At 40.1% G+C, this 12,259-nt stretch overlaps 1 protein-coding gene across 1 annotated transcript in view; it reads right to left on the reverse strand.

The window, feature by feature from the left end:
• Positions 1-1,933: 1,933 nt before the first annotated feature.
• The window catches only part of LOC134205380 (serine/threonine-protein kinase MARK2), a 91,111-nt gene continuing 80,785 nt past the window's right edge, over positions 1,934-12,259 (reverse strand). The window contains exons 5-6 of the mRNA XM_062680604.1: positions 10,917-12,170; positions 1,934-10,839 (exon numbers count right to left, since the gene is read on the reverse strand). Of these exons, the coding sequence (XP_062536588.1) occupies positions 10,125-10,839; positions 10,917-12,170 (1,969 nt within the window). The 3' untranslated portion in view covers positions 1,934-10,124. The remainder of the gene's footprint in view (positions 10,840-10,916; positions 12,171-12,259) is intronic.

Consider the following 12,259-nt stretch of genomic DNA (forward strand, 5'->3'; position numbering starts at 1 on the left):
ATCATTAATTTGTTTTCTCGCTTACTCACTTTCCACTAAATCACTCACTTACTGACTTATTCATTTGCTCACTCACGGCTCCACACGCTTATTTCCTCAATAATTGATTAACTAGTCCTTTTACTAACTCACCCAATCCCTCGTTCCCCTTGTTCATTATTTTTCTCACTCTCAAGCTTTCCTCATCATCTGAATAACTCTTCACTCACTCACTTATTCACTTGATTACTAAATTACTTACTCATTCACTCACTTACTCTCTTACTAACTTACTTATACACTCCCTTACTCAGTCACTCATTAACTTACTCGCTCACTTACTGACTCACTCATTTACTCACTCCCTTACTCTTAATTTCTTGTTCATTCACTCATTTACTCACTCGCTCACTCACTCATTTACTCAGTCGCTTACTCACTCGCTCACTAACTTAAGCAGTCCCTCATTCTCTCATACGATTACATCTCCATTTATTGGTTTATCGCGTTCGTTTGCTCATTTATTCATATTCTAATGAGCGATAATCTTCCATTCACTTGTTCGCTTACTTGCTCACTCACTTATTCACTCACTTACTCACTTGCTCAATCACTTATTCTTTCAATTACTTGGGCTTATTCTGCAAGTGGAGTGACGTGAGATTGCTCGAGTTACGTGAGAAGAGTCGTATACCCCCATTTGAAAACATGGTCACCTCACGTGAGAATTGCTAAAATCGACTCACGTCACTCGACTCGTAGAATAAGCCCAACTAACTTACTCACTCATCTACGCACGTGGGAAATCTGCACCTAATCTGCACCATTTTGATCGCATTCTACATACAGTCATATATGTATTGGGGTCGCTTTTTACGCAATTTGTTGTCAACACTTGGAACTAATAAAGCTTTACGTTTATCACTCGAAAAAATCTACCAAAAATTAAGGTGAAATTGAAAAAGTCATGTAATTTGAGGTGACCGAACAATTGATGAAAAAGCGAGCTCAGTGTATATGAAGGTCATGTAATCCTTAAAACTATTGTTATATCACAATAACCAAAAAACAAAGTAATTTGACTGGTTTCAACAAATAAAATAGTTTATTCCGGCTAGATTGGCAAAATACCCCTATGTTCGGCGGACACTTCTCACAAGGGGCTGCCCAAAGCGAGCGAAGTTTCTGAAAAATGTGCCTGTCGGATTGTTGTTGAGAACCATTTTTACCGGGTTACGGTCCGACATTCTGATCACGTGACCAGCCCACCGCAGTCGTCCGATTTTCGCGGTGTGACATGGGACGCCTTTGCGAATAGGGGCAGTATGACTAGCGAAGGTGGAGTTGGTTTTCAGTGGGTCGGATATGAGATACATGAGAACTCAACCTATCCGGGTTTCGCATCACACAGGTGTCTATTTGCAGTTTTCTGCTAATCTCTATACTGTACCGTTCATAAAAAAATCTACTCTTCCGCTCATTTTTGGTCGCAAAGAAAAATACGCGCCAGATAGTCGCCTAAGAAAAACATACCTCCAGAAAAAAAGCTACTTCGATATCACAAAAAAATACTCACATCTATGAGAGTCTTGGAAAATGATCACAAAAGCTGTCATTTTCAAGGCACAATAAAAAAAAGATATCAGATCTTATGATCTCGCTTTATGGACTTTCGGAAAACACCAAAATTACGCTTTTTTAGAATGATTTGCAAAAATATACAAATTTATTTCAAAACTTTTGAGTTTTGGTTCCAACAAAATATGATTTTTAAACCTTCTTTCTTCATCCGCACATTTGTCAATGTTGTTTTTCTCGGGTTTCGTATCTGTCGTTCGTTACGTGGAAAACATGACCAGTTTCACATCCGAAGGTAATCGTGGCTCAAAATTTTGTCAAATATAACTTTCAATCAAAGGGGGGGGGTGGTGGTCGGTTTGTTGGTTGGTAAAAGCTTCGTTTTCGTTTCTTGCTGAGTGCGCGTGTTTTCGTAGGGGTGAGAGAATTCAAAGACGACTATACTCGTTTGAAAGAGATGTGTCCGAACCCCGCGCTCTCGCATTTTTTTTTTCACTTTCTCTCGATCTTAACTCCTCTCTCTTTCTCTTTCGCACAGAATCTTAACACAATAATAAAAAATATAGATATATGGCAACAATGCAAAAATTGTGTATGATCTCTCTATTTTTTTCTTCTTGGTTTGTAAGGTGTTTTATTATGGTTTATCGTAACTTTTGTGCAGCAGACATCGGTTAACAAAAACGAGCCGCCATTGATCACGGAACATGAAATTGTTGTCAAAAGGAAAATTTCGTTTATCGAAATGCATGGCCAACTATTCCAGAAGATTATTTTTACATTCAGTCGATTCGATAACTTCCATGGCTGATAGTTCACAAAAGTCTGCTGCACAAATATAGATCGAATTTAGGGCTGCCTTATCAATGTAAGTAATATATACGTCTCTGTTTTTTTTCAGTTTTCAAATGTTTTTTTTTTGTATTTTTTACCATTTTGTGATTAATTTTTTAGTTTTTTGTGAGTTTTTTATTTTTGCGATTTTTCTTTGACTTTTTTGTATAAAAATATAACTTGGAAATTATTGATCAACTTATCTTTTCTTTCAAATAAGCTTTCTTACAGAGTAATGTTTTCTTCTTTTTTCTGTTGTTCCTGTTTTAAAAAGTGTGATTATTAGTTTTTTTTTTCACCTTATTGTTCAATTAATTTGGTGAGACCGTTCCATTTTTCACACCTTGAAGATTGTGTGCAACGGTTCGTTGTTTCAACTAGCCAACGCATTCTTGTATGTTTATATTATTGGAGGGGGTGTTCGAGGTTCTTTTTTCATCTGCTAACGCCAAACGGAAATAAATGTATGTGGAACAATAGGTGCAACCTATTGTTTTTTAACCACGCAAGAAATTGAAATTCTTTCATAGAAAAAAAGAAACGGTATTCCAAGTTTACTTGGATTTTTTATGTTTTAAATAACAGTTGCAATCCCTGACTACCTTGTTTTTGCATTCAATTTGAAAGGGGCGACGAATGCATCGAACAATTTTTCTTATGGAAAGATGAACTGTTAGGTTTACTTCTTTTTCTGTGTTTTTTTCATTGAACGTTTGGAGCTGGGAAGGATGAAAAGGAATTTTGAATCCAGTCTTATCTGTTCCTTTGTTTTTCTTTTTTGTGTTTATTTTTTCTTCTAAATTTTGTTAAAGCAAGATTTTTTAATTTCATTTTCACATTTGATAACAAAACTTCTAAGGATTCCGTACGGTCAAGGTCCAATATACTACTAAATATTGCTTAATTTCTTTCATATTCCATGTGATTAAGAGCTAAAATAAGGACATTGTTTAAGTTTTTAAAACATGATATTTTGTTTTTGGATAAGTTAGCTAAAGCATGTTCTGCCCTACTGGGATAAAAGTAAACAATTAAATACGAAAGGAAGTAAATTGCTCAGCAGTCCAAATTGATAACTTTCATCCGAATTCCGAATACACAATCTGGTTATTGACACTTAGGGTTAAACAAAAATCAATGAACCTCAGTAGTTCTCAAACTGAGTAGAGGCTCCCTAGGAGCCGAATTAAAAGCACCTAATCAGATCTCAGACCAAGCATGCATAAAATCGTCAAGAATGTATAAAATATGTACATTTCTTCTGAATATGCTTCCTCTGGTTAACGCTGTAAACTTTACCTTATACATAGTAAATAACATATTCTGAACAATAAAGATTGCTATGAATCACATCTTTACAGAACTAAATGCCAGCTGTTCTGGGAGACGTGGAAGGATGCACCCTCTCAAACGAGCAAGAACTGAAAACATGAGTAGAAGTTTCCTATTCTAGATCAGGATATTATTCGTCATCAAAAGTAAGACAGCGACATAAATTACAGTTAGAATTAGACGATGTAGACCGGTTTACGCAATAATAGTGGCCGAACAACTTTAGATCAAATGAACTACAATCCTAAGAATTCTGCCTAATGGTCACAACGTAACCACGTGATTGTTCCAGAGCCTTCCGTCGTTGTAACATCGAGTGGTGCATTCTCAACTCGCGGAAATCTTGTCCGCTTTTTCCGATTTTGTCGTTGTCTTTCTAAAGGGGACGCTAAAACCAAATTCCCGAGGTGTGAGGCTAATTTTGCTCATAGATAACCGGAAGATTTGACATGTCCGACGTATGCCTCAATTGTAATCAGACTATTCAAACGTTAGCTATTAAAGGGCGTGAAAGTGGGTAGATACAACAATAACGGCACTGACCACGTCCTTACAAAAATCAAATGAAATTATAAAACGTTTGGTTTTTTTAAATAATTATTTTCGAATCCAATATGACGTTTACAGCGTTAACGACTGGAAACATTGCTAATATCTTCGATTTCACGCTTTAATCCTTTTTCTTCATCACACAACCCATATTTGATTGCCTTGTTTTTGAAGGCCAAAAAGCAAACAGCAAATGAGCAGCGTACGGGGTTGCGATCGACAGTTTGAGAATTCCTGAGCACTGTGTTGCGCTGATTTCTAGCTTTCGCTTTCGGTTTCCCCTAATGGGGCCACTTAAATTTAGCTTCGCTCAATTCTAGAGCTAGTTCAAAACTATGTAATACCAATCTTCCAGGAATAAATCAGCACATATTTACCTCGCGTCTGCTGCAATAACTTTCAAGGGATTAACGGAGTTTACTCTCTAGGTGCGACCAATTGATATCTTTTAACTGTTGGCCTTGCTTTGTTTCTTCTTTTTATAATATATATGAGGTTTAGTCAATAAATTAGTAAATAAACTTTCATTTTTCTTCTCTTGGCTCTCTGATGTTTCCTTTTTTTGTATGTTCTTCTACGCAAAGATACAACTGTATTTTGAGTTTGTTTTGTTATAATGTTGTCGATATTACATTTTGCTTTCTACCACTACAAATACGTACAGTGTGTGTGTCTGTTTGTTTGTATGTTTGTTACAATTCCCGACGGTGGCGGCTTTTCATTTCCAAAAACCCGTAACATAAGGAATTTGCCACACCTGGAACATATGCTTGACAATGTTTCGCTCAAACCTTCTTGAATGGGGATTCATTCTTTGAACTTGACAACACTTCCATAGCCAAAACACGTTTATCTGGCACACTCTGTTCTCGCTTTTACATAAACGATTAGTACGTGGTTCCTCCGTTTCCTCTTTCTACCGGCGTTTTATAGTACTTGTCCCCATCCTATGGGGATACTATCGTGAGGAGAAAGTGAACGCAATGTTGACCTCCATTGTTGATATGGAGTTTCTTAAAAATTGCTTAAACTCTAATTGCGGTACGACAAATAACAATAGAGATGGCCAATTGTAGAAATGATTTTGAATTAACTGAGTTTTCTTCGCGAAACTTCTTTTTACTTGTTTAAGTAACGTATGGAAGACATTTCAGCAAGGCCTTGCTACTCAATTCTCAATATTTGTTATGGAAGCTGATCTCATTATTCTCATACGATTCGCCTCTGGGTTGTTAACAATTTTCCTAATATGCAAATTCAAATGCCCACCCACTTTTCTCCATAAGACGCCTTAACACAATTGTATTAATTTGGCGTCTTTAATTCACATTCAAGAACTCCTGCAGATGCACAACTTCGGCGGACATGTTCAACGCAACTTATATCGAGCAATTCGGACGAGTACAATTGTAAAAAAAAAAGATATTTAAAAAAACGGTTTAAAATTAATATTTTGGCCATAACTTCTGATCCCATTGTTCGTCGTGATATCATTTCGTCGAACTGAGTCGATTGGTATAAAAATACCACGGGTCTCAGGGCCTCCTGAAAAAAATTACAAATGAGTTCAAGTCCGGGAGCGATAATGAATCTCCGCAGTTTCATGTCCGAAAGAGTTGGAAACTATTGTGAATTTGAGCTCCAGTCCAGCTCAAGTCCCAAGCCCTGGTAACGGAAGAAAAATTGAGAGGGTTCTAAAAAAGCTCAACCATGAACGGAGCATGGAGTGACAACCACCAGTAAGCTGCCCTTAGTGCACTACGACGAGGCACTGGTAGGATCAAAAATGGGTTCGATTTTAAAATATAACCTTCAAGGTGACGACTATCTTCTTTCAGACTTGTGAGAGCGAAATGCTAATAGTCCCTAGATCTACCTCACCCTCCATTGACCGCATTTAACTTTCTGGAGGACATATATGATAACAAGGACCAGGATCATTAGCGACCCCTCCGATCATCAGGCAACCAATAAAGGATCCGATTTAAGACAGCCACCTCGGATTCAAATTAAAATAGTCGCGTTTTCAAGGGCACACCACTCAGTAAGGAAGCAACGTACTACTGTCATACTTTTAATTTTACCTTAGCTGCGTCGCTGCATGCTTGAAACAATAAAAATGACAGTTGTAAGATGCTTCCGTATTAAGTGGTCTGCATTGAAAACGCGAATTAATTTCGTGTTGGATTCCGGGAGGCTTGTTCTTAAAGTATGAATTCTATGGATGCCGAGGGTGCGAGTTAGGGTGGCTCAAAAAACACTTTTTCAAATTTTTTGATGGGCCGCCCTCTTATTCGGTTCTATTTGATGCCCTGATGCTCTGGACAAAATTTCAGCCAAATCGGTCAACGTTTGGGCGGTGCTAAACTCGTTGGAAATTTATATGGAAAAATGTATGCAGAAACATCCAAAAACAGTGATTTGCAGTTGGAAGGCACAATTTACGATCAAGAACCACGATACTCATTCAGTTCTTGTAGAATTAAATACAGAATGTTATGCTGAAAACCGCGAGAAGATTAGAGTTTATTACGCAAAGATATTAGCATTTTACTGGAGTGTTGTAGGGGTGAATTTATTTCTTTTCAAAGGTAAAAGAAACGAAATTTGCTAAAACCCCACTTCAGAGAAATGCTAATAACTTAGCCGGGCAAACTCTAATCTTCTCGCGGTTTTCTGCATAACATTCTGTATTAAATTCTTCAAGATCTGAATGAGTATCATAGTTCTTCATCGTAAGTTGTGCAGTCCAGCTGCAATTTACTGTTTTTGGGTGTTTCTGCATACATTTTTGCATATAAACTTCCAACAAGTTTAGCACCGCCCAAACGTTGACCGATTTGGCTGAAATTTTGTCCAGAGCATCAGGGCATTGAATAGAACCGAATAAGAGGGCGGCCCATCAAAAAAATTGAAAAAAGTTTTTCCCATACTAATTTGAGCCACCCTAGTGCGAGTACCTAAATTCGAAGACTCAAGCACTCACAGAGGAAAACGCCAAAAAATCTCCGGGAGAGCGTAAAAGATAGAAGAGAGGCTTTAGCCATAATCCTGAATATGGAGAGCACCGAACCCACCTATCCTAAACGCTCGAGGAACGAACTGGACACAAATTCACTTTGGAGGACACAAACTGAAAAGGGTGAAGCATCACCTTGATCCGAGAGAGCGCTCAATAGAACGATTCCTAGCAACAAAACACTTTCAGGAAGGAATCTGCTGGCAATATGCCCAAACGCGTGAGGACCGTGATGAAAACCAATGTCTATTCCACTGCTCAGCTGGACTTTCTTCCAAAAACATTGATGCTAAGAGAAGTTCAACAGCGAAACGAGCCGATTAAACCTGTCTTCATCAACCCTATCTATAAACCCAAAATGATGTAAAGACAACTGATGGTAAAACGATCCATTCTGAACGATATTCATGTCGAATGGGTCTTCACAATAGAGAAAGCGATGATGGAAAAGTTGCAGAAGGTAAATTTTACCATCAACTACCGATTTATATCTAAGAATGGAGACTCTGACTCCAACGTCAAACGGACATGAAGCTCGACCCAAGAGACACCTGAGGAAGTCGGAGGAACGCAATGCGAATGTGGATTTTATCTGTGTGCTGAGAATTAAGGGCAAATTGTTCAACTACAGCCTGATCGGCATCTTTGCCTTCCGAACGGTACGCCTGATGACACGAATGAGAGCCTTGAAAAGACCTATGGAGAGTGTCAAAAATACGAATCAAAAATAGTCATTGACGCAAACGCACAGACCGGGAGAGAACTCTACTTTCGTCCTGTCGTTGGTACGGGCAGCTTTCATTCCGTTATCGACGATAATAATCACGACTTTACCACGGATCTGTCGACGTCAATAGTTCGAGGAAGAACATCAATGAAACTATGACTACAACAGCGCAGGAAGTGTTTAGGACTGCACCGCGAGGAAATTGGCACCGAGGGGTTGTGGCTAGTGGCTAGTGGCTGTAAAACGGAAGTGACAAAGAAATTAATCCACCGCAGAAAGAAAAAGCAGCACGAAGTGTATTTGATAGTTTGACAATGGATGGACTATGGGGACTATGTATCGAAACAATATGCGGAGATTTTACGTAACTGTCAATGGCGCACAGCACTAGATTACGCCAAGGCCCGCCATGTGCAAAAACCGGGAAGGAAAGATAAAATTATGGTGGCAGCCAGGTGGAAGAAGCACTTCAAACAAGATAAACATAGATGACGACAATCAAGCTGGGGAACTAGAAACGTTCGTCTGAAAGAAGCCAAATCAGCCTTACTTAAATAAAAGGAAAAACAGCTTTACTGCTCTGCCGTTAGCTGGGAAGGACGAAAACCCGGTCGAGCTTCTCAAAGTTGTTAGTGAGCAGCTGCGTCAATCGATTCACTTCATTTGCATGGCATCATATGTCCGATCTATAAGAACGGGCAATGGCTAGAATGTGCCAATTACAGAGAGCCCTTCGGAGCACAGCCTTTCTGAACAAAATGCTGACGCGTTTTCTGTTTAACCGGCAGACCCCACCGCTCTATGTCACACTGTATTAGGAAAATTTCCTGCACTTTTTAGACAAATAAATTTACCCTTTACAAAGGCGGAACCGACCTAAGTCTTCAAACGTATGTTACATCATTGTAATTCTGGTAAGAATCAACACACTGGGCTAAATTTCATGCTTATTTTATTTTGATCGAAGGCTGTCGATTTCCAATGACTTTCTATTAAAACCGTCCAATCTTAAAAAAAAACATAAAAACGGCACGATCTGACCTCCCCTGGCTTTATACGGATATGCTTGTTATCCACTTACTCACTGCACTTTTCGTTTCCTTGCTTAACCATTGCAATTTCTGTATTTTCATTAGGAAATATAAAAACATTTTTCAATTACAAATATGAGCTACTGGAGAAGTCCACGACATGAATTCCATGCTTAAAACCGAAAGGAACTGGCAATGTTAATTGTCACTAATGATGCGTATCACTTTTTCTACGTTGAGCATTTGTCTTTTTCAATAACCAACAATGTCCAATAGATGGTTTCCTGCTGCATATAAATCCGGGCTGATATTCGATATTAAACTTCCTCACTTAAAACTTCAATTCGTAAGTATCGTTTTAAAGAAACATATTATTCTTCACCTGTCTTCTTTCGTTAGTTGAATCACAATTCCAAACTACAAATTTATTAGCAAATTTGGCCGCAAACCAATTACTACAAACAAAATAAAATTTCTTGCAACAAAGTTAATAGACAACTGCTTTCAAAACTTATACCACTTCACGGTAGGTTATCGCAATATTCTTATTACTAATCAGAAGAAAAAAAAACGGTCACCGCGTTTTGATTGTCGCAAGAACACTAATTATCCAAATTTCAAATGCTCCGAAAAAATATATATTTCTACAATTTGCCACCTGGATTGTTCTATCGTTTTCGATGATAACATAACATAACATATTAGCGCGAAAAATGCTAATTCTAAACAATTGGTTCTCGTTAGGGAATTGTTTCGCAATGTAAGCCTTTTTCCTGAAAAGGTTTGTAGTAAAAAAAAGGATAATACAAGACTTTTACATGGTTAAAAGAGAGGAAGATTACAATTTTCCTGGAACAGGCCATCGTAAACGGGAGGTAAATGAAGGAACGTTGTCACATCGCTATGATAGTAGATCCAAAGTTTAAAGGGATAAACTTGTGAGAAAAGAAGGATCCGGAAGGAGCAAGCAACAACTGTTCAGGTTGGAAAAAAAAGGTGAGACAGAAGAGAAGGAAAATCAAGAAAAACGAAAAGGAAACAGGGAATCCTTGTGTTTCTTCTAGCAAACGGTTCTTCAACCACTTTTTGTCGTGAGTGCCAAGTTTGGCGTTTGGCGTTGAAGTTGCTGCTGCTGCTGCTGCTGATAATGATGATGGGGATGGTATTGGTACTTCTGGTGGTGTTGCTGCTGTTGCTGTTCTTGTTGTTTTTGTTGTTGTTCAATGGAATCCACCGCCGCTTCCAGCGGACTGCAAATGCTGCGCGATTTGAGCGAGAGACGTCGCTGCATCAGCTGGGATTCGTTCGGTGGCGAAAGGCCAACCATCAGGCCGCCGTTGGTGCTGCTGCCGTAGTCGTCGTGCAGGTCGCTGATGCGCAGCTGCTTGATCATCGATTGATAGCCGTTTAACGTCTCTCGCTTCAGTGCGGTAACAATTGTGTTTGAGTTTGTATGATAATGCTTATACTTATTAGTAGTATTATTTGTTATTGGATCACAGTTCAAAGTATTTCTATTTTGTGTTGGCATACGCCCTCCTCCTCCTACTATAACTAACTCAGCTCCTCCTCCACCGCCGTTGGTGTGCTCGTCATGAAGCGTTGTTCCGGAAGAAACCAGCTCGTTCTGGCGATACTGGTGCTGCTGCTGACGATAGGTGCCACCGCCGCCGGTGTTACTAACCCGATTGATGGTTCCTCCTCCGCGATTGTACTGATGGTGATTAGGATTGTTGTTGATTGATGTGCCATGGATGTTACCCGACGCATCCGAAATGGCCGATTGTAACCTGCAAAGGAGAAATGGAGGCAAATGTCAATAATTTTTAAGCAAATCAAGTTACACTTATGCTTAAATTCTACTTACCGAGCTTTGTTGCTAGTGTAGCCATTGCTGTGACGATAGGATGGCGATCCGTCGGCCACCACCAGCTCGTCTTCGTCATCGTTGTTGTAGTGGTTGTTCCGACGGCTTCGCCAGTACTGCTGCTGTGGATGCTGCGAACGGATATCGATGCCACTCGACTTTTCGTTATTGCTCTTCGGTTGTTGTTGGCGATAGTAGGACGGTTTTCCGGTTGTTCCACTGGTACCACCGCCACTGCCACTACGGTACTGATTGTAGACGTTCTGATGATGGTTATTATGATGGTTGTTGTGATTGTTGTAGTAGTTGTTGTACGAGCTAAAGTTGCGATACTGCTGCTGCTGTTGCTGCTGCGGGTGGTAATAGCGTGCCTTAGGGGAATTGTTGTAACTCGGACCGAGTATCGAAGACGGATGTTTGAACTTGTGAGCGTCGGAATCGGCACCACGGTATCGCCAGTTTTGCTCCGGTGGAATCGTCACAGAGCTGGAAGTTATGGACGGAGCAGTACTTTTCTCCTTGATCACATCCAGCGGTTTTTGCTGCTGCTGGGGTTGTACTGAAGGCTTAATGGATTTGTTTTCCTTATTATCGGAACCGCAATCCGCGGTATTAGGAGGGCTCATCGTGGCAAGCCCATTGACACCTTGATGACTAGTGGCGGTGGCAATTGGAGATAAAGTCACCGAATTCGGCGATGCGTCCGGTGTCAACGTAGACGCCGAAGATGACTTCCTGATGCTGACATAGACAGCATCTCCATCACAGCGATGATGATGTTCGTCAGTTGATGATGATGAGCATGACGATGATGACGTCGATGACACTGACGACGGCGATGAAGATGGGGATGATGACAGAGATCCACCGTCATCCGCATCTCCCGCATGATACCGCTCTCCCCCACCGGCCTGCACCTTGATGATGCTTGTTCGGGCAGACGATGGTGGGCACGGTTGTGGTTCGGTTCGAACCACCGCTTCCAACGTATTCCGCTCTGGAGTTTGATCCGTGGCCCCAAGTTCCACGGATCCTTTCTTCGCAGAGTACAGAGCGGACGACATCGGTTCTTGGTTAGCATTCTTTTTCTGAAGTACGACTTCCTGCTGTTGCAGCTGCTGCACCGAAGGTTGATAAATGTTCGGCCGCTCTACATTCATGTAGTCGTAGCGCATCGAAAAATGCTGCAAGATGACACGCTTTACGGCCATCGCAGATTCGGCAAAGTGCGACAGCTCTCGTGCCGATTGGTTGCTAGAAGAGAAGATTAGCAAAACGTAAGTTATTTTGAACACGTGACGATTCTTAGATTTTACTAATTGGATTTGAATGCAGATGTTTTG

The sequence above is a fragment of the Armigeres subalbatus genome, chromosome 1 (genome assembly GCF_024139115.2).
Source record: "Armigeres subalbatus isolate Guangzhou_Male chromosome 1, GZ_Asu_2, whole genome shotgun sequence".
NCBI classification, from domain to species: domain Eukaryota; kingdom Metazoa; phylum Arthropoda; class Insecta; order Diptera; family Culicidae; genus Armigeres; species Armigeres subalbatus.